Source organism: Nelumbo lutea, chromosome 7 (assembly GCF_056320005.1).
Source record: "Nelumbo lutea isolate HS-2025 chromosome 7, American lotus-T2T, whole genome shotgun sequence".
NCBI classification, from domain to species: Eukaryota; Viridiplantae; Streptophyta; class Magnoliopsida; order Proteales; family Nelumbonaceae; genus Nelumbo; species Nelumbo lutea.
The window spans coordinates 15,409,777-15,436,071 of record NC_142690.1 but is presented as its reverse complement, the minus strand read 5'-3'; the positions used below and the strand labels follow the sequence as shown (position 1 = coordinate 15,436,071).

At 40.7% G+C, this 26,295-nt stretch overlaps 1 protein-coding gene across 5 annotated transcripts in view; it reads right to left on the bottom strand.

Annotated features, from left to right (window-relative positions):
- The window catches only part of LOC148845283 (plant/protein (DUF810)), a 162,333-nt gene that overhangs the window by 76,538 nt on the left and 59,500 nt on the right, over positions 1–26,295 (bottom strand). For all 5 annotated transcript variants that reach the window (XM_088954741.1, XM_088954739.1, XM_088954738.1 and 2 more), the window contains 3 exons: positions 12,712–12,804; positions 6,067–6,138; positions 101–218 (listed from right to left, as the gene is read on the bottom strand). In XM_088954741.1, coding sequence (XP_088810867.1) covers positions 101–218; positions 6,067–6,138; positions 12,712–12,804 — 283 coding nt within the window. The remainder of the gene's footprint in view (positions 1–100; positions 219–6,066; positions 6,139–12,711; positions 12,805–26,295) is intronic.

The following is a 26,295-nucleotide window of genomic DNA, read 5'->3' as shown; positions in this document are numbered from 1 at the left end:
GATCAGACACATATTGTGTTTTAGAGAAGGAAAAATATACCCCACTTTTATAGGCAGGAACATACAGACAATTAAGATGTTTTGAACATATCAGACTCACCTAACTTATCAGTGACATGATTTGTGTAAACTTGAAATGCATTATCAATGCCTCGGAACAGACTGTTCAACTCTCCAGGCCTCATTGGAACTTTAAGAGCAAAAAATTGATCAACTGTCTGTAAAAAATAAATAGTTGCAACTTAAGTATAAGAATGCTGCTCTAAGTCTTCACAATTCTATTGATAAAAGTAAATGGTAATAAATTTTCCATATAATATGTAACAGTATTGTGAAACGCAGAACCTGCAAAAAAAATGATATAAGTTTTCAGTAGATCTAAATTCCTTGTAGTCTATTGATTTCTAACATGCTACAAATAGAATGAAGTACGGCTTTCTCTATGGATGGTTGAGTCTGTACTAAGTTATCGGAGACTGACGTTTGAGACAACGACACTCATTCCAGATCCTTCATTTTTTATAAGTAAAAATAAAAACTTTATTTAAAAGAAAAAAGAAGTTACAACAGGAGGTGGCAAATCATCACCAAAGTACAAAGACCAAATTTCAGATTAGAGAACATTCTCCACATAACATATCTGATAATCCAGGACCTCTCCTAACCTAAAACCAAAGTCTTCTTTTTCTATCTGACTGAACTCTGGAAGAATAAGCAACTAATCTACCACTGATCTACCCACAGTTCCAACCATCTTGTCCATGCTGCATGCTTTGTCTTCGAAAATCCTTCTGTTCCTCTCCTTCCAAATGTTCCAGCAAATTGCAAATGGGATACAACTCCATAACATGTTCACCTTCTTACTCCCACTCAGCCTGGGCCAAGTAGAGAAAATCTCTGCTGTTGAAGTTGGGTGAAAGCCTGAGACCCCAAACATGATATGAACAAGTGAGTAGCATTTTCTTCCTGACCCTCACACACAGCATCTGCTAGCCATGCTAAAACCTCTGGATTTCAGATGATCATCTGTCAAGACACTGTCCATGGCTACCAGCCAGGCCAGAGCCTCAACTCTTGGAGGCACTGGATTTCCCCAAATGCCCTTAATATGACTTGAGACTGAGATAGATCTGCTGAGAGCCATATAACATGACTTAACTGTGAATTTTCCATTCTTGCACTCCTTCCACCAGAGCTTGTCTCTCTGCTGAAATGCAGGTTTTACACCCTCTAGTTTTTCTAAGAGCAAGATACATTCTTCAACTTCCCTGTCCTGCAGAAGCCTCCTGAATTCCGGGCTCCAAATCAACTGGTCTTCCCTTCTTTCATAACAGTCACTGTTATCAATTTCAGCCTCTATTAATCTGTATAGCCTCGGGCATAACTCGCAAACAAAACCTTCACAACCATTTCCCCAGTGTTGCCCTGTTAAAAATTCTCTCTCCTTATCCCAAGCCCTCCTTTCTCCTTTGGTAAGCATGCCTTATCGCAGCTCACTAAATGAAATTTCTTGCCCCCTCCTCTCCCACCCACACCCTCCGACAGAAATTCCCTTTGGAGCTTCTCAATCCTTTCAGCCACCTTAGATGGAATTTTCAGAAGAGACAGGTAATATGTTGGAAGACTTGATAGAACACTTCTAATTAGTATCACTCCCCCCCCAGAAAGATATTTGGCTTTCCACCCATCTAGCCTTCTATCAATTCTCTCCAAAAGTGGTTTCCACAAATTCACTGACTTCATTGCACCACTAATCGGCACTCCCAAATATGTGAAAGGGAGCTCACAAGTTCTGCATTCCAAGGTTAATCTTCAGACCTGTTAACATCTCGAAGTTTGCCAACATAGACCTCAGATTCATCAGTTGTTCCACCTTTGCACCCAAAAAAAAAACATTAGAGTATCATCTGCAAACTGCAGATGAGTAATGCAAGGTCCATCTCTTCCAACCTTAAAACCCTCAATTAAGCCCACTTGACCACTTCTCTCTAGAAGTAAGCTCAATGTCTCCATCAACATAACAAACAGCAAAGGAGACACAGGATCTCCTTGCCTCAAGCCCCTAGAAGCCTGAAAGAACTCTGAAGAGATTCCATTCAGCAATATTGAAAAGGAAACAGTAGACACACATGCAAGCATCCAAGCCCTCCACTTCTCCCCAAACCCCATCAAGCTTTGTATTTCTTCTAAGAAACCCCATTCCACATGATCATGAGCCTTGTCAAAATCAATCTTGCAAATCAGACCTCGTCTACCAATCCTCAGACGGGAGCCAAGCCAATGCATTCACTAGCCACAAGGACCCCATCCATCATCTGCCTCCCCTTTACAAAAGCCATTTGAGCTTCACCAACCACCTCATGAAGCACACATCTCAATCTCTTGGAAAGAACCTTAACAGCTTGTACGGGCTGATGATCAAGCTTATAGGCCTAAATTCCTTCAACTTCACTGCTCCTTCCTTCTTAGGAATTAGAGAAATGAAGATAGCATTCACCATCTTCTCTCTATGAAACTCCTTGAACATTTGCCCAAAATCTTTCTCAAGTCACTCCCAAACAGCCTTGATGAAAGTAAAATTAAATCCATCGGGACCTGGTGCTTTGTCCCCAACGATGCCTTTTAGAGCTTCTTTGATTTCCTCTAAACCACTCTCTCTCAATCCAGATTGCTGAATTTTCATACAAATTTTTTGGTGTTAAATCTCCAAGTTTTATCCCTCTCCTTATTCTCCTGAATTTCCAACCAAGTTATCATTTCCCCTTCCACCTGAATTCTTGAGAAGAGATTTCTCCTCCTTGCATTGGCATAAGCATGAAAGAAGGCTATGTTTTTATCCCCTGCTTTTACCAAAATCATTCTGGACTTTTGTCTCCAGATCTCACAGGAAAGGTGTTAGATTGTGCACCACTAAACATCCCATTTCCAACTTTGTTTCCTATGAGAACATTTCACCCTCATTTCGTGCTTTCCTTACCTCTATTGACAGTGTCCCTATCCCCAAGAATGTGGCAGAAGCTCTTTCAGTACCTGAATGGACAAATGCCATGAAGGAAGAAATTAATGCCCTTCATAAAAGTGGCACATGGGAACTTGTTGATCTTCCTAAAGGAAAGGTTCCAGTTGGATGTAAATGGGTGTTCACTGTCAAGAATAGGGCTGATGGAATGGTGGAGAGGTATAAAGCTCGCTTAGTGGCAAAGGGGTTTACTCAAGTGTACGGAGTTGATTATGCAGAAACTTTTGCCCCTGTTGCCAAGATGAACTCCATTAGATTTCTTTTCTCTCTTGCTGCTAATCTGGATTGGGACCTGGTTGTAGATGGTTTATTCCCCTCTATTTCCTTTCTCAAAATTAAAAACAAAAGAGAGAGAAAGAAGGATACGTAGCAGAAGACATAAATAGGAAGTATTCACAGAGAGGACTTTCCTTTTTTCTACCTGTATTAGTGAGACTTTTCCTTCCTTGCCTTCCCTTGAGCACTTCTCTTTTCTTCTCTCCTTATCTTTGCTTTTCTTAAGAATCTCTTGTGAAATTTTCTCTGAAGAGTCTCTCTATGTGTCCTTCTAGCTTTCCCTTAAGGAGCTTAAAAAGGGAATGGAGTGGTTATGTAAGTACCCCCTCCTCCTAGGTGAAGGACACCTGTCCCTCCCACTTAAAGAGAGGGAACTCCCCACTTAAAGGGAGAGAACTCCCCACTTAAGAGGGGGAACTCCCATACGGGATACTTTTTTATAATTTTAATGATTTGGCTAGCAAACTAGCCAACCCACATTCTAATTTATTTAAATATTATTTGGATTAAAAAAATGCCTTCAACAATAGTGTATGTTGATGACATAGTGATCACAAGTGACTAGAAAGTTGAAATTCAGAGGCTAAAGGATCTCTTAGCCACTCAATTTGAGGTGAAGGATTTAGGTCCCCTACAGTATTTCCTTGGAATTGAAGTGGCCCACTCACAAAAGGGGATATTCCTTTCTTAAAGGAAATACATCCTAGATCTATTACAGGATTGAGAAAAACTAGGGGTTAAGCCAACTGACTCTCCCATTGATCCAAATCACAGACTGGGTGATTGTTGTGGTGAAGTTATCAAGGATGTAAAGCAATTCCAGAGACTTGTGGGAAGGCTCAGGTATTTGTCCATGACCCGGCCAGACATTGCTTATGATGTAGGTGTTCTTAGTCAGTTCATGCATGTTCCTACGACCATACACTTAGAGGAAGCTGAGAGAATCCCCAGATATCTAAAGGAGTTTCCAAGAGCTGGTTTGCTATTCCAGAAGAATGGGCATTTGAAGATTGAAGCGTATATAGATGCCGACTGGGCTGGATCAATGATGACAGAAAGTCCACTTGTGGATATTGTTCTTTTGTGGAGGAAACCTAGTTGCATGGAGAAGCAAGAAACAAAGTGTGGTGGCTAGGTCTAGTGCTGAAGCTGAGTATAAAGAAATGTCCCATGGAGTGGTTGAAGCCATGTGGATAAAGAATTTGTTGAGAGAACTGGGTTTTCCAGTTGATAGCCCGATGTCCTTGTATTGTGATAACGAGGCTGCCATCAACATTGCAACCAACCCAGTTCTTCATGATAGAACTAAACATATTGAGGTTGACAAACACTTTATCAGAGAGAAAATTGTTAATGGTGAAATATGCACCCCATATGTTAGTTCTAAGGAGCAACTTGCAGATATATTTACAAAAGGCTTACATCACTCGTGCCACGATGACTTATATGACAAGTTAGGCATGATTGATATCTATGTCCCAACTTGAGGGGGAGTGTTGAATAAGCTAGTCTTACTTTAGTTTAGAGCCACAAGGGCACATATGTAATTTTACATTGTTTTATTATTTGAATGGTCGCCCTAATATAAATATCAAAAAGGTTGGCGCCACCAGCTGATGTTTTTCTCTCCAAAACCTTTTTTCTCTTTTCTCTCTTTTCCCTTCTCTCTTCTCTTTTCTCTCTTTTCCCTTCTCTCTTCTCTCTTCTCCCTCTTCTCTCACTATTCTGAAATCCTGTTGTGTGTTTACCAAGAAAACACTGCCATAGGAACAAAGAGGAGTGAGAGGAGAAGAGAAACAACACAAAAAGTTCCGGAGAATAGATCGATAGTGCCATAGATTAGTTGTAAAGGGAATCAAAGATATGAAGATTCAAAAATCAGGATGGTAAAATGAAAATGGTATTAAATAGTCCTTTTGTCTATATGGGATGCATGAATGACATGATTTTCAATGAGTAAAACCATAGAAGCATTGATTAACTTAATTATGGAAAGAGTGACTTACTGGGTTAGAACAAGGAAATGAAGGAATTGATCAAGGATTATGCATACCACCAACAACACATAGAGGATTTGGATTAATAAGCTTGCCTCATCAACTAGAAAGTGTATCCATCCCACAGACCAGTTTCTCTGTAAACCATCATAAAACTCAACTTTGATATTTGTTGTTCAGGAATCAAAGTGCCCAAGGGATAGGAATATTCAGAAATCATGATGGTGAAGTGCTAATGGAATAGCCTCGGCAAATGGGAGGTAATTCAATCCTAGTTCGTCTTCTAAAACTTGTTAGAGGATGGATTTATTGTCATTCAGAGAGGTAATTTCTATCCCTCATATTGAACACCATATTCAGGTGGGTTAGAATGCATTAGCTGATCCACTGACCAATGGGATAAGCAAAGACTTTTTGTATGGGCATCTGTCAGGCTCAACATTGGGATTGAATATGGTCAGTTCTGATGTAACCATTACAAAGTAGGACAGTTGCTTCCTGCTGTAGTTTTATTGATTTTTAGTAAAATTGCTTTGATCTGTTACCAATCCCAAAAAATGGCTATTCATATGAATATGAATATCAAGGATATTGAAAAAAGAATAAAGGGAGAAAATAAATAATTCTACTTTAAAGGAAAACTACGTGGAATTTACAATGCAAGAAAAAACAGTAGCAATACAAATTGTGGTAGTATTAACACGAATAATAAAAATAACAATAACAGTTCACGTAATTATAATAGATACAACAGTAAAGGAAGAGAATGCACACCTCTTCCACAATCCTGTAGACTTCAACAATTGAACTCCCATGCCGTTGTTGAGGTGATACAGGATCCCATCTCTATAAAAGGATTTACAAAAATATTAGACTAGAAATGTTTAGTGCTAGGAAGATTTGTATGATAAAAAAGCACTAACACAAAGAATCCAAGACAAAGAGATACTGGATAAGATGGTTGCATGATTAAATGCTTTTTTCTTGTATCATTGTAGTTTATTTCAAAAAGAGCTAAAGTTCTTGTCCCCTCTACTTTTTTAACAATAACCAGAAATTTTATCAATTACAATAATAGCATATAGATGGATAAGTACTCTTATCTTTCATCTTTTTCGCATTCTTACAACAGTGCCCAAAAACAATCAATTTCTTCCCACCCCTTGCATGGCTAGTGTCATCCATGCTATTTTCTTTCCTTTTTACCCATTGAGGTTTCACATCCATTCTTCTAGTCAGCCATTTAAACTTCTTTAAATCATTTGAATAAGTATAGAGCAGTCTCAACATCCTGCAACTACCTAATCACCACCCTTAAATCTCCTTTAATAATTAACGTGGTGATATTCATCTTCTTTTCCCTTCGTACTCCTTCCATAACCGCCATAATCTTCACCCTTAAGGAGTCCTTGATGGGCCTGGAGCCCCGGATTCCCAATACTGCTACCACCAAATTTAAGCTTTAACAAAACCTCTTCAGATGGTATTCGAACTTTTCTTATTGGTGTCTTCTTGTAGAAGTCCTTGCAACTTCCCTTTCTCCTCTACAATCCTTTCTTCTCCCTCAAAGTTTTCTGTCTTTTTCTACACTTAATCTAAAATTAACAGCAGGTCATTATCAGATATCAACATACCAACCTAAAGCTCCTTTAAATCAAATGGCTTCCCCATTCTTTTTGCATTTTATACAAGTTTTCAAAAAATTGAAACAAATTGTTAGAGTGAGCCGAATAGGAGTAGTTTAGTAATCTCATGTCAGTTAAGTACTTTGCTTATGTGGCTGTTTTATTAGAGTACTCTGCCCCACACTTAAGTGAGGGCAGTTTAGTCTTTGTAAGTGTAATTAGAACCTAATAAACATAAGGGGGTCGACTGAATGCGAGACTAATCAGTTTCGACAAAACCCTCCTGTTCTCTCTTTCTCTTGTCTTCTTCCTCATCTTCTTCTTCCTTCTTCACTGGTTCGGATTACTGTAGCTGCTCCAAAACATGGTATCAGAGCAAGGTTTCTGACCTGCTTCCGCTGGCAAAGCATCCCAGCTGTGTTCGTGACACCCTCTTCTTCGTTTCTGGTTTGTTAATGGAGAGAGCTGGTTCGCCTTAGGTCTGAGACATCACAGCTCGTTGCTCTCTGCTGCGCACAGTTTTCTTCATCAAGGAAGGTGATTTCAGCAGTGAATGGTTCGCTGATACTCTCAAAGGAAGGTTGGTTATTTAGTCCTTTTGTATTGCTGGTAATTCTGGGTAGGAACCCTTCAAGAATCAGTTAGAACTAGGTTCATTGTTGCCCTAAGAAGGGTTGTGTGTGCAGTAGCCGAATGGTGTAGGGCTGCTGTGAGTTGTTGAGTGGTGTTAGGGCTGTTGTAGGTGGCCGAGTGGTGTAAGGTGGAATGCAATGACTTTGCCAAGCTTCTTGTGGTCGTGTAATGCCCTCTTAAGTGTGTTAAACAAATCTGAACTGGGTGTAGCAGTTTGACTGTGTTGTGGTGCTTGTGATGCACAATTTTTTTTATTGAATGGTTGTAAGAGGGCCTACTATTGTGTTGTGGTGCTTGTGATGCTTATGTGGGTCGTAGGTGTGTGAAGTCAGCAGTAGTGTGAAGAAGAACAAGTGTGTGTTCCCACTGTTGTGTTTAGGGGCTGCAATAGGTGCTGAAGTATCAAACTGTGAACAACATCAATCAGCTTGTAGCTGAGAAGTAAGGTTAGAGGCAACTGTGAAAGAGTACAATGGCAGCAATAGGAGATGGCTACAATGATCAGAAACCTAATGTGGTAATTTCCTCCGACTACCTAGGGTACAAATGACCTCAATTAAGCTGAATGGGGAGAACTATGTTCCATGGGCTAAATTAGTGGAAGTGTTTCTCAAGGCAAAGAAAAAAGTAAAGCATGTAAGAGATGAGAAGCCAACGGAGGACTCTCTAGGGTTTGATGATGGGGAGCAAGAAAATGCTCAAATCATGACTTGGCTGTGGAATAGTATGGAACCCAAAATTAGTGCCAACTTCATGTTCCTTGATACGGCTAAGGATATATGGGAGCATGCTAAGAAGCTATATTCTGGACAAGATAACACAACAAGAGTGTATCAGCTTTATCAGGAGTATTTTGATTTACAACAAGGAACCAAAACACTAGAAAAGTACTATGCCAGCATGAAGAATATAAGGAATGAACTCAATGTCTATCACCCCCTTACTCCAGATATTAAAGTTCAGCAACAGCAAAGGGAGCAACTAAATGTTACAAGATTTTTAGTGGGGCTGAAGTCGGAATATGAACCAGTTAGAGCCCAAATATGGGGGGGCTCTACTCTTCCTACACTTGAGGAAGTATTCTCAAGGCTCCGTAGAATTTCTTTGGGACAGACAGAGAACTCCACACAGTCTGATAGATTAGCACTTGTGACAGCTAGAGGGGTTGGACATAGTACAAGAGGGGGAGGTCATGCTCCTCGAGGAGGCCGTGGCAGTTCCATGATTAATCGGGGTGGTCGTGACTCAGGGGGAGGTCGTGGCAGAGGGAAGAATAACTCTACAAGGAAATGTACTCATTGTAGTAGAGAGGGACACACAGTGAATTTCTATTATGATCTACATGGCCCTCCCTCTAAATGGGTTAATCATGCTGTAGCAGGCGAGGTTGATATCAGTGACAGGAAACCGGCAGACCGAACTCCTCCCACATCTACATCTACCTCTGGGAGGGAAATGGTGAGCGTACCGCGTGATGAGTATGAACGGTTCCTTCAAACTACTTCACAGCACACCACTGCCACACTTGCCCAATCAGGTATTGCTTGCATGTCATCTAAAACCTCTCCCTAGATTATTGACTCTGGAGCCTCAGATCAAATGACCGGGACTCCAGGTGTGTTCTCCTCTCTTTCTGAAACCTCCACATCACAAACTGTTACACTTACCAATGGGTCCTCATCTCCCATATGTGGTGTTGGAAATGTTGACATGGCTTCTGTGCCCTTATCATCTGTTTTATATGTCCCTAAGTTTCCATTCAATCTTATGTCTGTTAGTAAAATAACCAAAGCTCTTAACTGTTATGTTACCTTCTTTCCTTCCACTTGTGTTTTTCAGGATCTCAAGACAGGGAAGAAGATTGGTGGGGGGCATGAAGCTGGTGGACTGTATTATCTTGACAGTGGTGGATCTTCAATTGCTCTTCAGACTTCACTTACTCTTCTACAATGACAATGCCGACTGGGACATCCATCTCTCAAGGCTCTAAAGATTTTGGTCCCGTCATTGAGTCATCTGTCAGTTTTGCAATGTGAGTCATGTCAGTTTGGGAAACATCGTCGTGTGTCCTTCAGTCCAAGAGTTGAGAGTCGTATGTTGAGTCATTTTTCTTTGGTTCATTCAGATGTTTGGGGTCCAATAAAAATAGAGTCTTATAATGGGTACAAGTATTTTGTCTCCTTTATTGATGATTGTTCAAGAATGACATGGATTTACTTAATGAAAGAAAGAAGTGAATTGTTTTCCATTTTTCAAAAATTCCATGTTGAAATACGCACACAATTTGGTGTTCCAATCAAAATTCTCCGTTCAGATAATGGTCGTGAATACTTTCTTACTTCATTTCAACAGTATTTAGAACAGCATGGCATTATCCATCAGACATCATGTGCATACACCCCTCAACAAAATGGGGTAGCTGAACGGAAGAACCGTCAGCTTCTTGAAACTGCTCGGTCTATTCTTCACCACATGAATGTTCCTAAACGTTTTAGGAGTGATGCTGTACTCACTGCATGTTTTCTCATTAATCGGATGCCCTCCTTCATCCTTCATGGTCGGTCCCCCTTCTCTATCTTGTTTCCCACTTTATCTCCATTCCCATTAATTCCTCGTGTCTTTGGTTGTGTGTGCTTTGTCCACAATCTGAGCCCTGGAATAGACAAGCTAGATGCACGCTCAATTAAATGTGTCTTCCTAGGCTACTCACGGACTCAAAAAGGGTACAAGTGTTATAATTCCATTACCCGGAAGTGCTATGTCTGCCCTGATGTCACCTTTTTTGAGTCAGTCCCCTTCTTCTCAAGTCCTGAAGCGCCTTCGTCTCCACCCGCACTTCCTCTTCCTCTCCCTGTCAGTGATCTAGTTCCAGATGCTGTTGTTGGAGTAGACTCATCACCTCATCCCGTGCAGATCACCACCGAACGTCCACCAATCTGGCAAATGTATACACGTCGAACGACACCGGCCCCTCCTCCAGCTTCTACCTCAAATGCGGATCATCTCATGGCTCCTATTGTTGAACCTTCAGACCTTGACCTACCCATTGCCTTACGGAAAGGTAAACGCAGTTTTACCCTCCATCCCATTTCCAATTTTGTTTCATTATCTCGTCTTTCTACATCACCTCGCCAGTTTGTTTCCCTTTTATCCTCTATTTCCATACCTAACAATGTTCAAGAAGCTCTCAGTTCACCTGATTGGCGGCGGGCAATGGAGGAGGAACTTTATGCTCTTCAACATACTCAAACGTGGGAACTTACTACTCTCCCACCTGTTAAGCATGCTGTGGGATGTAAATGGGTGTATACTGTGAAATACGTGCCAGATGGTAGTGTGGAGCGTCTGAAGGCCAGACTTGTTAGTAAAGGTTACTCACAGTTGTATGGAAGGGACTACATGGAGACATTCTCTCCGATGGCTAAGATTGGTTTTGTTCGTGTACTAATTTCCCTGGCAGTTATGTATGATTGGCCTCTGTTTCAGCTTGATATAAATAATGCCTTTCTCCATGGTGATCTTGTGGAGGAGGTATATATGGAGCAACCACCTGGGTTTGTTGCTCAGGGGGAGGATGGTAAGGTATGCAGATTGAAGAAGGCAATTTATGGGCTGAAACAATCGCCGCGTGCTTGGTTTGGGAAGTTCAGTGAAGTGGTGAAGAGTTTTGGAATGAAGCAGTGCCAGGTAGATCACTCAGTGTTCAGCTATGACTCAGAAGCTGAGAAGATTCTATTAGTGGTCTATGTGGATGATATTGTCATTACTGGCAGTGATAAATTGGGGATTGGAAAATTAAAGGTATTTCTGCAAAATCATTTCCAAACAAAAGATCTTGAAACATTGAAATATTTCTTGGGAATAGAGGTTGCCAGGTCAAAACAAGGTGTAAATCTATGCCAAAGAAAATATGTTCTTGATCTATTGGAAGAAACAGGACTGTTAGGTACAAAACCGACTGAGACCCCTATGGAACCAAATGTTAATTTGAGCAGTGATACGGGAGAAGTATTTGAAGATCTTGGAAGGTATAGACGACTAGTGGGGAAGCTGAACTATCTAACTATCACGAGACCCGACATATCCTTTGCAGTCAGTGTGGTGAGCCAATTCATGCAGAACCCTCGTATACCTCACTGGGATGCAATTCTTAGAATTGTGAGGTATCTGAAAGGAGCTCCAGGCTGTGGACTATTGTATAAACCAGGAGGAAAACTTGAAGTAGTGGGGTATACAGATGCAGGCTGGGCAGGCTCAGTGAATGATAGAAGATCTACTACGGGCTATTGCACATTTCTTGAAGGAAATCTTGTGACGTGGAAGAGTAAAAAGCAGACGGTTGTGGCCAGAAGTAGTGCTGAAACTGAGTATAGGGCCATGGCACATACTACCTGTGAGTTAGTGTGGTTGAGGAATTTTCTACAAGAAATTGGGTTTCACATGGATAAACCTATGAGACTGTATTGTGACAACCAAGCGGCACTCCATATCTCATCCAATCCTGTATTTCATGAGAGAACAAAGCACATAGAGGTTGATTGCCACTTTGTGAGGGAGAAGATCATTGCTGGAGAGATAAACATAGAACATGTCGGCTCGAATGATCAATGGGCAGATTTGTTTACAAAAGCTCTAAACTCAGGGAAAGTGAACCATCTATGTAACAAGTTGGGATTCTATGACATATATTCTCCAGCTTGAGGGAGAGTGTTAGAGTGAGCCGAATAGGGGTAGTTTAGTAATCTCATGTCAGTTAAGTACTTTGCTTATTTGGCTGTTTTATTAGAGTACTCTGCCCCACACTTAAGTGAGGGCAGTTTAGTCTTTGTAAGTGTAATTAGAACCTAATAAACATAAGGGGGTCGACTGAATGTGAGACTAATCAGTTTCGACTAAACCCTCCTGTTCTCTCTTTCTCTTGTCTTCTTCCTTCTTCACTGGTTCGGATTACTGTAGCTGCTCCAAAACACAAATATTTCTTTTATCCTTTCCTCTGTGTGCAAAATTCGCTGATCTATAAGTATGAAATGACTGCAGAATGCTGTTCCATAACCACATAAAGTAAACAACCAGAAGAGGCTAGAAATAAATCTGTCATGATTCCAGATCAAATAAAGTCAATCTTCAAAACATGGAATAGTAAATAACCTTAAAAATTTACCTCTTGTTGAATGGCTCGTTCAACCCATCCTAATAATCTTCCAAGTTGTGAATTTACCCAACGTAGAACCAATGTTCCAGAAATAGTTTCAATCTAAAAGGAAAAAAATAACATGTCAGAAAGCATAAGAAAATGATTTGACAAAGGGAACAAAAAAAATAGTAAAAGATATAAGCTAGTAAACAATGTTAACAGAGGACTGAAAAAAGCTATAGACATTCTGAAGCTCCTTGTGATGGGTCTATATTTAATGTTTCAGCCTGATGGGAGTATGGGACAGTGGAGAGGCTTAAAGCCCACTTAGTAGCCAAAGGTTTTATCCAGACCTATGACATTGATTTTTTTATTGCTAAAAGGAAAAACAGTACATCATAATTAGGTGACAAGATGTCAACCCCACCAGATTACAGTAATGTAAGGCCACAAAAAGCAAAAAAAAAAAACACTATTTCAGTATCAAAATAGATCTCAGCATTCCTATTAAGAATTCAGAGAAGTCCAAAAATCAGCTCCAAAGTCTTTTTTTCTGCAATCCTTGAAACTCTGGAAGCAAAAGCACCCGACCAATAACTGTCGAACTAATAACAGCTACCAACTCTTCCATACTTTTCTCTTTCTCCTCAAAGATCCTTCTATTTCTTTCCTTCCATATTTCCCAGCAAACAGCAAAGGGAATACATGTCCAAAGGATCTTAACTTTAACTCCACCTTGGATTCTTGGCCAACAGCTGAAATTTTCAGCCGCATCAGCCAAAGGGCTCCTGTCCACCTTGAATAACTTGAAGAAATAAGACCAAACTAGATATGAAAAACTGTAATGAAGCAAAATGTGAGACACATCTTCCTCACCAGCACAACACAGCACACATTTACTTGGAAACTACAGACCTCTAAGTTTCAAGTTATCCTATGTTATAATGCAACCTCTCACAACCAACCAAGCAAATAATTCAGCCCTTGGTGGTACAGGCTTACCCCAAACACCCCTAACTGGATCAGCCTCCACCCGATTTCTGATCAGTGCCGAGTACAATGACTTGACAGTAAACTTTCCATCTTTACACTCTTTCCATAATCTGACATCTGTAACTGAAGGGTTGATCTCCAACGCCTGAAGTTTTGCCAGCAACTCCAAGCACTCCTCCACCTCCCAATCAAAAAGGGGTCTTCTGAGATTTGGCCTCCAAACTACAGGCACAGCACCATTTACTACTCCATAGCAATCTGAAATTGGCACTCCTATCTTACTCAGATTACATAACCTTGGGCATAATTCAGAAAATTTCCCCACCCCCGACCAGTCATCTTCCCAAAACCTTATACTCGACCCACATCCCACTTTCCATGTATAGAAAGGAATCATCAAGGAGTTAAAACTCATGATACCTATCCATACACTAACTCCATACGTGTGCCTCACATCCTTTGAATCCCATCGAAAGTTCATCACCCCATGCTTACAAGCCACCACTCTCCTCCAAAGGGCCTCCCTTTCTTTTCCGAACCTCCAAACCCACTTCCCCAATAAAGCTTTGTTGAAGATTCCAACCCTTTTCACACCTAAACCCCCATCTTTTTTGGATCAGAACACCAGCTCCCACTTAACCAAGTGTAACTTCTTTCTCTCAGCCCTAGCATTCCACAGAAATTCTCTCTCTAACCTTTCAATCTCTCCCACCACAGCAGCAGGAGATTTAAGTAAAGATAAATAGTAAACCTTCTCCTCTGTTGCTAAGATTGCATCAGTGAGGGTGATCATCTCATTGGCTTCAGTTCACCATTGGCCATTGTACCAACTTGATGTCAAAAATTCATTTCTTTATGGTGATCTTATTGAAGAAATTTATATGGAACAAGCACTTGGGTTTGTTGCTCAGGGGGAGTGTAAGGGAATGATCTGTAAGTTTGAAAGGGTGTTGTATAAACCTTAAACAATCACCTCAAGCTTGGTTTGATAAGTTCAATGATGCAATTGTTGAGTTTGGTTTATATAGATGTTAGTTGGACTAAATATTAGTAAAATTTCAGATGCAGCAGTATTATTCTTGTGGTCTATGTGGATGATATTGTGATAACAAGGAGCGACGCACAAGGTATCAGCAAGTTAAAGATGTTTTTGCAAGGGAGAATTTACACTAATGATCTAGGTAAACTCCGGTATTTTCTTGGTGTTAGAGTTAGCTGAATGAGGGGTAGATTAGTCTTTTCCAGCCACTTTAAGTTATGTGCTTAGGTGGCAGTTCTAATAAGACTTCCTGTCCCATAATTAAGTGGGGGCAGTTTAGTCTTTGTACTTAATTAAACTCCCAATCTATATTATGGTCGAATGGTAGGGTTTAGCCTACCAAGTTCGAACTGCTGTAGCTACTGAACAAACATGGTATCAGAGCAAGATGTTGCTCTCTAAATCTCCTCCCTTGCTCCTCTCTGGTCGTGACTTCATTTTTTCTCTTCTTTCTGGGCTGAAAATGGAGAACACAGATTCGACCTAGGTCTGATAACACTTCAGTCCTTCTTCCTTTGCTCAGAACATGAATGTTTTTCAAGAAAAACAACTTCAGAAGTAAGTGGATGGTCGACTGAAGCTCTCCATCAGAGGTTGGTTACCTTTTTTTTTTTGTGCTGTTGGTATTTCTGGGTTGAAAGCCTTCAAAATCTGCTCAGACTGATCAGAACCTAGAGAACTAGGTTGTTTGTAGCCTTGGTTCTTGGAACAAAGTCCAAGAACAGGCTGTGTTTACAGTGACCGAATGGTGTAAGGGTACGTTTGACCCTTTTGTGTGGGTCTGTAGGTTGTTTTGAAGCCTTTGTTGGTCACAAGTTACCTGAATTGAATGACAAGTTACTGCAGTGGTAGTAGTTGATGTTTTCTTTGGACTTGTAGTGCCCTCTGAAAAGGTCAGACAGATCTGTACCATGTATGACAGCTATGGTTGTGTGGTGGTGCTTGTGATGCTCAACCTCTATTGAGCAGCTTCAAGAGGGCTTGTATGTGGTTAGTGAGTTGCTGAATTAATGTTAGTGTGATTTATGGTTTTGCGAAATCAGTAGTGGGGTGAACAAAAAACAAAAGTTTGTGTACCTCTCAACTGTGTTTGGGGACTGTTGTAGTGTCTGAGACATCTGTGTTTTTGGGGACTGATTGATTGTGACTGGTTGTGAGCCTATAATCTGTGTTTGGGGACTGCTGTAGTGTCTGGAACATCAAACCCATGACAGCAGTACTTAGTTGGCGACTGGGAATTCAGATTAGAAGTAACATTGGGAGGGCATCATGGCAGCAACTGGAGATGGTTGTAGTGATCAGAAACCTAGTGTGGTGATTCCCTCTGACTATCTAGGTGTGCAGATGACTTCAATTAAACTTAATGGTGAGAACTATGTACCATGGGCCAAGTCGGTGGAAGTTTTTCTTAAGGCAAAGCGGAAAGTGAAGCATGTGAAGGAAGATAAACCATCAGCTGACTCTTCAGGGTTTGATGACTGGGAATAGGAAGATGCCCAAATCATGACATAGTTATGGAATAGTATGGAACCTAAAATTAGTGCCAACTTTATATTCTCAGATACAGCTAAGGACATATGGGAACATGCCAAGAAACTTTATTCTGGGCAGGATAACACTATGAGGGAATATCAGCTCTATCAGGAGTATTTTGATCTGCAACAAGGGAGTAAAACCCTAAAAGAGTACTATGCCAGCATGAAAAACATCAGAAATGAACTAAATGTCTATCATCCCCTAACTCCGGGTGTTAAGGTTCAGCAACAACAAAGGGAGGAACTGGATGTCACTAGGTTCTTAATGGGGCTGAAATCAGAGTACAAACCAGTTAGAGCCCAAATTTTGGGAAGCTCTACTCATCCTACCCTAGAGGAAGTATTTGCAAGGCTCCGCAGGATCTCCTTGGGTTCTACAGAGAGTATCACACCATCTGACAGATCGGGATTTGTGGTAGCCAAAGGAGGTGGACGTGGTAATAGAGGGGGAGGACATGGATCTCGAGGAGGTCGTGGTGGTTCCATATTTGGCCGTGGTGGTGGTCAAGACTCAGGGGGAGGCCATGGTAAAGGAAAAGGTACCTCTACTAGGAAGTGTACCCACTGTGGCAGGGAAGGACATTCAGTGAACTTTTGTTATGATCTCCATGGCCCACCTTCTACATGGGCAAATCATGCAGTTGTTGGTGGGTTTAATGGTAGTGATAACCAACAGCCAGATCTCACATCTTCCACATCTACATCTGCTGCTGGGAAGGAGATGATGAGTGTATCACGCGACGAGTATGAGAGGTTCCTTCAGGCTACTTCACAACATACAACTGCCACCCTTGCTCACTCAGGTATTGCTTGTCTGGCATCCAAACCCTCTTCCTGGATTATTGACTCTGGATCCTCTGATCACATGACCGGGACTCTAGGTGTGTTCTCTTCCCTCTCTAAAACTTCCAGATCTCAAACTGTTACCCTTGCCAACGGTTCATCTTCTCCCATCTGTGGTGTTGGTAATGTTGACACGGCTTCTCTTTCTTTATCATTTGTTCTATATGTACCTAAATTTCCATTCAATCTTATGTCAGTCAGTAAATTAACTAAGACCTTTAATTGCTCTATTACATTTTTCCCTTCCTTTTGTGTTTTTCAGGATCTCAAGACGGGGAAGAAGATTGGTGGGGGGCATGAAGCCAGTGGATTGTATTAGCTTGACGGTGGTGGATCGTCAATTGCACTTCAAACTTCACTCACTCCTCTACAATGCCATTGTCGACCGGGACATCCATCTCTCAAGGAACTCAAGATATTAATTCCGTCTTTGAGTCATTTGTCGTCTTTACAGTGTGAATCATGTCAGTATGGGAAACACCATCGAGTTCCCTTCATTCCTAGAGTTGATAGTCGTATGTTGAGTCCTTTTGCTTTATTTCATTCAGATGTTTGGGGTCCGATTAAAATAGAGTCTTATAATGGTTACAAGTATATTGTCAGTTTCATTGATGATTGTTCAAAGATGACATGGATTTATTTAATGAAGGAAATGAGTGAATTATTTTCCATTTTTTAAAAATTCCATGTTGAAATACGTACACAATTTGGTGTTCCAATCAAAGTTCTTCGTTCAGATAACGATCGTGAATATTTTCTTACTTCCTTTCAACAGTATTTAGAACAACATGGCATCATTCATCAAACTTCATGTGCATCCACTCCTCAACAAAATGGGGTGGCTGAACGAAAGAACCGTCATCTCCTTGAAATTGCTCGGTCTATTCTTCATCATATGAGTGTTCCTAAACGATTTTGGAGTGATGTTGTGCTTACTGCTTGTTTCCTTATTAATCGGATGCCCTCCTTCATCCTTCATGGTCGGTCTCCCTTTTCTATTTTGTTCCCCACCTTGTCTCCCTTTCCATTAACACCCCGGGTCCTTGGTTGTGTGTGCTTTATTCACAATCTGAGTCCTGGGATAGACAAGTTGGATGCACGCTCTATTAAGTGTGTCTTTCTTGGCTACTCTCGGACCCAGAAAGGGTATAAGTGTTACAATCCCATTACTCGGAAGTTCTATGTCTATCCTGATGTCACCTTTTCTGAGTCTATCCCCTTCTTCTCAGGACCTGAAGTATTGGTATCTCCACCTTTGCTTCCTCTTCCTCTTCCAGTCTGTAATCTCGTTGCGGTTGTTCCAGTTGGGGTTGTCCCTTCACCTCCTCCGGTGCAAATTCCTACTGAATGACCACCAATCTGGCACATGTATACTCATCGATAGACACAGGCTCCTCCTCCAGCTTCTACCTTGTCTACAGATCCTATTGTTGCTCCTATCCCAGAACCTTCAGGACTTGATCTTCCCATTGCTTTACGGAAAGGTAAACGTAGTTGTACCCTCCATCCCATTTCCAATTCGGTTTTAGTCTCTCGCCTTTCTGCTTCACATCACCAGTTTGTTTCACTGTTGTCATCTATTTCTATACCTAAGAATGTCTAGGAGGATCTTACCTCACTTGGGTGGCATCAAGCAATGGAAGAGGAACTCTCTGCCCTTCAACATACTCAAACGTTGGAACTCACTACTCTTCCTCCCAGTAAGCATGTCGTGGGTTGTAAATGGGTGTATACTATTAAATACTTGTCAGATGGTAGTGTGGAGCATTTAAAGGCCAAACTTGTTGCTAAAGGTTATTCACAGTTGTATGGGGTGAACTATATGGAGACCTCTCCCGTAGCTAAGATTGGCTCCGTCTGTGTCTTAATTTCCCTAACAGTTATGTATGATTGGCCCTTGTTTCAACTTGACATTAAAAATGTCTTCCTTCATGGTGACCTTATGGAGGAGGTATATATGGAGCAACCACCGGGGTTTGTTGCTCAGGGAGAGGATGGTAAGTTGTGCAGACTGAAAAAGGCAATTTATGGGTTCAAACAATCGCCTCAAGCTTGGTTTGGGAAGTTTAGTGAAGTGGTGAAGAACTTTGGAATGAAACAATGTCAGGTTGGCCACTCAGTGTTCAGCTATGATTTAGAAGCCGAAAAGATTTTATTAGTGGTCTATGTGGATGATATTGTCATAACTGGCAGTGACAAATTGGGGATTGATAAACTAAAGGTCCTTCTGCAAAACCATTTTCAAAGAAAAGACCTTGGGAAGTTGAAGTATTTCTTAGGTATAGAAATTGCCATATCAAAACAAGGTGTAAACTTGTGCCAAAGAAAATATGGTCTTGATCTGCTAGATGAAACATGACTGTTAAGTGCAAAACCGGCTGAAACTCCCATGGAACCAAATGCTAAGTTGAGCAGTGACACAGGGGAAATATTTGATGATCTTGGAAGATATAGACGGTTAGTGGGGAAGCATAACTATTTGACTATCACAAGACCAGACATCTCCTTTGTAGCCAATGTGGTGAGCCAATTTATGCAGAACCCTCGGATACCTCATTGGGATGCAGTTCTTAGAATTGTAAGGTACCTGAAGGGAGCTCCGGGCCGTGGGTTATTGTACAAACCAGGAGGAAGACTTGAGGTAATTGGGTATACAGATGCAGATTGGGCAGGCTCAGTGTCAGATAGAAGATCAACTACAGATTACTGCACATTCCTTGGAGGCAATCTAGTGACATGGAAGAATAATAAGCAAACTGTTGTGGCAAGGAGTAGTGCTGAAGCTGAATACAGAGCCATGGCACACACTACATGTGAATTAGTATGGCTGAGAAACCTCCTACAAGAAATTGGATTCACAATGGACAGACCTATGAGATTGTACTGTGATAACCAAGCTGCAATTCACATCTCGTCTAATCCTGTTTTTCATGAGAGAACAAAGCACATAGAGATTGATTGCCACTTTGTGAGGGAGAAAGTCCTTATTGAAGAGATAAGCACAGCACATGTGGGCTTAGGTGATCAGTGGGCAGATTTGTTTTCAAAAGGTTTAAACTCTGGGAGAGTGAACTATATATGTAACAAGCTGGAATTATATGACATATATTCACCAGCTTGAGGGGGAGTGTTAGAGTTAGCTGAATGAGGGGGAGATTAGTCTTTTCCAGCCACTTTAAGTTATGTGCTTATGTGGCAGTTCTAATAAGACTTCCTGTCCCATACTTAAGTGGGGGCAGTTTAGTCTTTGTGCTTAATTAAACCCCTTATCCATATTTCGGTCGAATGGTAGGGTTTTGCCTACCAAGCACTGGGATCTCACTATCACAATGCAAGTATACACTGGATTTACTTGAAGAGACAAGGATGTTGGGGTGTAAACTAGCTGTAACACTGGTGGACCCAAACTCTAGACTTGTCTCAAATCAAGGGGAGTTGGTAGATGATCTATGTCAATACATAAGACTAGTTGAAAAGCTTAACTATCTAGCCATTACACACCCAGATATCTCTTGTGCTGTTTAAGTTGTCAATCAATTCATGAGCTCCCCTCATGTTCCTCATCTTGAAGCAATATTCAGCATTATATAGAATCCAAAGGGGACACTAGGCATGGGAGTTATCTATAGAGATCATGAACATTTGGTTGTGTCAAGCTTTACAGATGCAGATTCGGTTGGGTCACCTATAGATCGGAGGTCCATCAGAGGATATTGTACCTTTTAAGTGGGCATCTCATCTCTTGAAACAGAATACAAAGCTAAGAATAAAGCTACAGGAGAGCTAATATAGCTCAAAAACCTTCTTCAAGAAATAAGAATTGCTGCGAAACTTCCCATACACTTGAATTGTGACAATCAAGCAACTATCCATGTTGCACCAAACCCTGTTTTTCAAGAGATGACAAGGAACATTGAAGTAGACTGCCATTTTATAAGAGAGAAGGTTCAGAGTGGTGGCATAGACACTCCATTTGTGAAGACTGCAGATCAACTACCAGATTTGTGGACTAAAGCCTCAGATTGACTTCATTTCTAGCAAGCTGGATCAATATGACACACACACACCAGCTGGAGGGGGGAGTGTTGAGAGAGCTGTTTAGGTTGTTTATAGTAAGTACTTGGAAGGCAGATAGTTTGATAATTTCCCCAAATAAAGATGGGCAATCCAGTCCAGAAATTAGCATATATAAAGTTGGACCAACTGTCATAGGAGAAGTTAAGTTTCCAAATTCTTCCTAAGCAGATTCAGTAGTTCTCTTAGCTCTAATATCAGAGCTCTCTTCTCTTTTCTTCATCTTCTTTCTTTCTTCTTAATCTTTCTGATCAGAAACCATTACAGCATTATATCAGGAGTGTCTAGAGAGAAAGCAATGGAAGGATCATCTAAGGAAAATTAACAAGTAAAAGGAGGCTTCATACAGACATAGGCTCTCCTGTTGGATAAAATTTCACTTTATCCATAGTTTGAAAATGTGGAGTCTCTTTCAGCAGTAACTTTTTGTTGGCTTTGGATGTTGTCTCAGAGAATGTAGTCAACTAGTTGTACAGTCTACTAATGAGGAACACTTTTTGTTATATACTTACACGCACACAGATATATATATATATATATATATATACACAGAGAGAGAGAGAGATCAAGGACCTGTATTCTTTATGTTAAACCAGCCCACAACTACCTTAGAATCCCCTCTCAGTACTAAGCTCCTTTTAAGATAGAGATCTCCCTAATCTCAAACCAAGCAACACAGCCATCAATTTTACCCTTTAGTAACCACTCCTTACTTGTATATTCACCTTTTTTTTATTTTCTTTTAAATAATTGTTCTCTTAATATTAATTATCAAAAAAAAAAGTTTGCATGAATGCATATCCACCCACCATAACAATCACCATATAACCAAAAAAAGAACCCATAATGAAGAAAAGCTATTAACATATTTATCAAAAAAAAGAAAAGTAATTGCCATCCTCAATTATATGAGCAACTAATTTTTGCAAGATAATTATAAAAAAGTGAAGTTGGAAATACAGTTGTCAAGGTAAAGCCTAGGTGACAAGGCACTCATAAAGGGTCACCTCACCTAGGTGATTAGTGGTGAGGTGACCCTCCATGAGTGCCCAGTCACCTAGGCTTTACAAGAGACATTATTACATTAAGTAATTTATATAATGAGTTTATAATATTTTCTTAGTTCATATGTGAGATCATTGAGAATATTTTGTGTAGAGTGGCTTGGGTTAGGTGTAGGCAGATATTTGAACCTTTTTCTAAAGATGACTGTGAGGGGATGGCAATATGTGGCAAACTCTTCATCCTTTACGTCAAAACTATTAATGGATAACACCATCCACAAACCACTTTAAACTTAATTCTGATGGATGCAACAATGGAAACCCCAGGCCCTTGGCTATTCAAAGGTCATTAGAGACAATTCAGGTTCTTTTGTAGCACTCTACTCAGAACCAATAGGAGATGTAGATTCTATTACACAGCTATGCCCTTAGCTCCAATCAGATTGATGTACCTTTTGACATTTATTGTAAATGAATAAAGTACATAATTGATTCATGTCATTGTAGTGTGTTTCTGTGTAATACCCTTAAACTGGACACTTATGAGACTCGTGTTAATTTAGCATCTTCATAGCCGTTGGATAGATCTGGGGAGATTTATCCTGCCAAGGCTGACACTGATGTACTACAAAGTTGGTTGGGGTGGCTTGTCTAAGCTGCCAAGGGGAGACCTGAGGTATATGTAGTGTGGGTTTTCTTTAAACCCTAAACCGGACCAAAATTCCAATATTGCCCTGGACCTTGGAGATAGATGGGCAAAACTGAAATGTTACACCTAACCCCTAAATTCGATTGTGGTACTGCACCAGGTGTCGGATTAGTATGTCTTTGATATGCCAATCAGTGAGATCCTTAAAGGGGGTCAAAACCTGGGTATGTTGGGACAGTCCAAGAATTCATATGAGTGGGTGATCATAGTGACAGGATTAGCCCCTTTGTCGGACAAAGTGAATGATCGGAGATGCACTCTCTCTGATGGAAACCTAAACTGCCGGCAGTTGATTTCAACCGTTGAAATTTGTTTTTGCAAAATATATTTATATAAAGATATACATATATATTATGGTTTCAAAGTGTTTGCAAATGGTTTTAATTCCCGGGATCCATGTGAGTAGAGAGTGCAGCACTGTACCTTGCAGCCGAGGGAGAGATCCTCTATTGTCGGGCAGTGTTTGATCATTATAGGCTGATAGGTTAAGTGTAAGACCAGTGAGGGTAATACCTAATGGGCTAATCTTGCATCTGCCCACAGTCTTTGGGTTTTCATAAGGTGGCTGGACCCAATGACCATTTAGTGTAAATGTTGGGCCCATTAAGAGCCCATGGTGATGGACTCAGGGGTTTACTGTCTCCTACAGTGAATTCGGCCAGGCCTTATAACAAAGGCTGGGCTGAACCCATGTGGCTGATGTGTAAATTAATGTTTGGGTCCCACACCATACAAAGAGAGCCAACTGGGCAGCAGTTTAGGAGGTTAAGTGAGCACATAAACTTAATGAGCCTAAAGCCCAATTCGAACTGGGTTAATTAGATTAATTAAATAGGGGCAAATCTGGGTTTGGATCAGCAGATAAGGATAAGAGGATAAGTCCTATCCACTTAAAAAGTCCAGGTCCAAATAAAGATTTGGAACAGGAAACTCCTAATTTGATTAGGATCAAGCTGATCTTAAACTACAGATAAGATAGGGGATTATCCTTATCACTTAAAGAGTCTAGATCCAAATAAAGATTTGGATCAGGAAACTCCTAATCAGATTAGGAGGTTGTCTCTTTAATGCTATAAATAAGAGAGTAGGGCGAACATGCAAAACACACAACAGACATTACAGCAGTCTGCAGAGTTCTTCCATGTTCTTGCCGCCCCTACCCAGTTCGATCTCCACTTGTGGGAGTGATCAAGAATTGTTCTTGATACTGCTTCTTGGTAGAAGAAGCAATCTGAAGTTGTGCTCCCTAGCCCTCTACTCCATTCTTGCTGAAGAATTCGGTTCTTGCTGAAGAGCCGTCCTGCTAATCCTGCTTCACAACACACTATGTCATCTTCAGTGGAAGCGGGTTTTGGTTTTCTCCTTGGGCGTGAACGCCTTTATTGGGAGTTACTGCTACTCCGTATCAGGTATATCCCTCTCCTCCCTTTTGGTTTTAGATCTGGTCCGATTTGGTCCAAAATTGACCCTTAAAAATGCAGTTTTCTAAAACAGGGAATGCGATTACCAGATGGGAGAGAGAAATTTTTGAAATTTCGCCCAACCTTCCTGCAGGGTTCGGCCATCCATATGATGGATCTCTCATCCCTTCAGTGGTATCAGAGCCAGGTTCAAATCTTGAACCGAATTAAACCAGATCTGGATCTGCGCAAATGGACAAAAGGCATTCAACCCTATTTGTGCAGTTAACGTTTTTCTGGGAAATCGGTTCCCAGTTTTTGAACGAATCATCTGAAATTAAATCTTTATTAATCTGATTTATATTTAGACTGTTCTATATATTTTTCTTGGATTTTGGGCTGTTCGTATGGTGGAGATCGAATTCTTTAACTGGCACAAGAAATCTGCACACCTGCTAATTTATTCTATTCATTCTTGGTTTGTAATTAATTTTATTTTTATTTTTTATTTTTTAGACGAAATGTATAGGAATTCGAATCTGATGTAATATTAATAGAAAAATTAGGTTTTCTATTTTTATTTCATTTGAAAGCGAAGCAGAAAGTGCAAAGGAGAGAATTTCGCAAATTAGGGTTCAGCGATCTGCGATTTGCAGTTTTGCAAACTACATACTGCGAACTGATCTTTGTTTTACAGGGTTACAGTCTTACGAACAGCCCTCTTACTGATTCTTGATTGTCAATTGTTTAATTTCATATCATCTTCTTGAATTGAATCTTGAATTAAACATCAAACCCTAGACCCATTCGAACCAGATTGGACCAAACTGGTTGGACCGAATCTATGGTTCGATGGGGGCTATTCTCAGCCCTAAAATTTCCTATATGGGACGAGGGATTGATGGTTAATTGAAAGATACAATTCGGCCCACATCTGTAAAACCCAGTTTTAATCTGTTAAAACTACTTTAGCCCAATTCAGCATAAATGCTATATGGGCTGAACTGCAAACCCATATACCTAGATAATATTAATTGGTAATATTATGAAACTAAATGGGCTTTACATATGGGTTTTACAGTTATTTAATTGATTGGATCAATTATGGATTTCATGCATGTGATGTATGGATGTGTGATGTGCTACGTTCATGGGCCATAAGTACTTGGCCCATGCTGATTCGATAGTGGCTCTTACGTACACCATGGCTGAATGCACATCATTGCCATGGTGTCCTTAAGATCATTGGATGATCTCCCTATATGGTGGGCCCCACACCAGCTTCCTCCCCAAGAGGAACCATGCGGAACCCTAGCTGTTTAGGGCCCATCTAAATCTGGCTTTATGAAAGCCAGTGGAAGCCACTTCGGTTTGACCTAAATCAGATCTAGGGAGTTTTTCGATCCCTCCATTAAACATAAGTGCATGTGATAGAGAATTTCATATGATGAATTCTCTAAAGGCCTTCCATCATTAGTATGAAGGTTGACTGTATTGATGGGTGGGGATGCACCATAAAATTGGGCTATCCATCTGCTAATGCAGTTGACTGGATTGCTTCATGAGATGATAGGGCGTCATAGATCGATGTGGGAGGGGCCGATCCTAAAATGGAAGACTCTCTCACGGTACATTGGCGTTCACGAACATTATGGGTGAGCACTTACTGGACAAAAAGGTTCAACCTAAAATGGCTATGAACCTTGTCTGACAGAGGCCAAAGGGAAAGCTCATAAGATGAGTGGATGAGATCCTTCACGGAAGGTGGTGGGATTTTGCAGCTGAAACAGTTGACTCCATGCACCCTATGTTGTTTCCCACGTTTACAGAGACAACTGTCTCCGTCACTGAGATTGGAGGGAATCTCAGAGATGCCCAAAATGGAAATGGAACATAGATTAAAAGCCATATCTATGTGATGACATGAATCAATTAGGTTGTGGACTTACAAATCTGCCTTGCCTTTACCAGAAATGGCAAACAGAAACTTCACCAAATTGTTGGATGATAACAA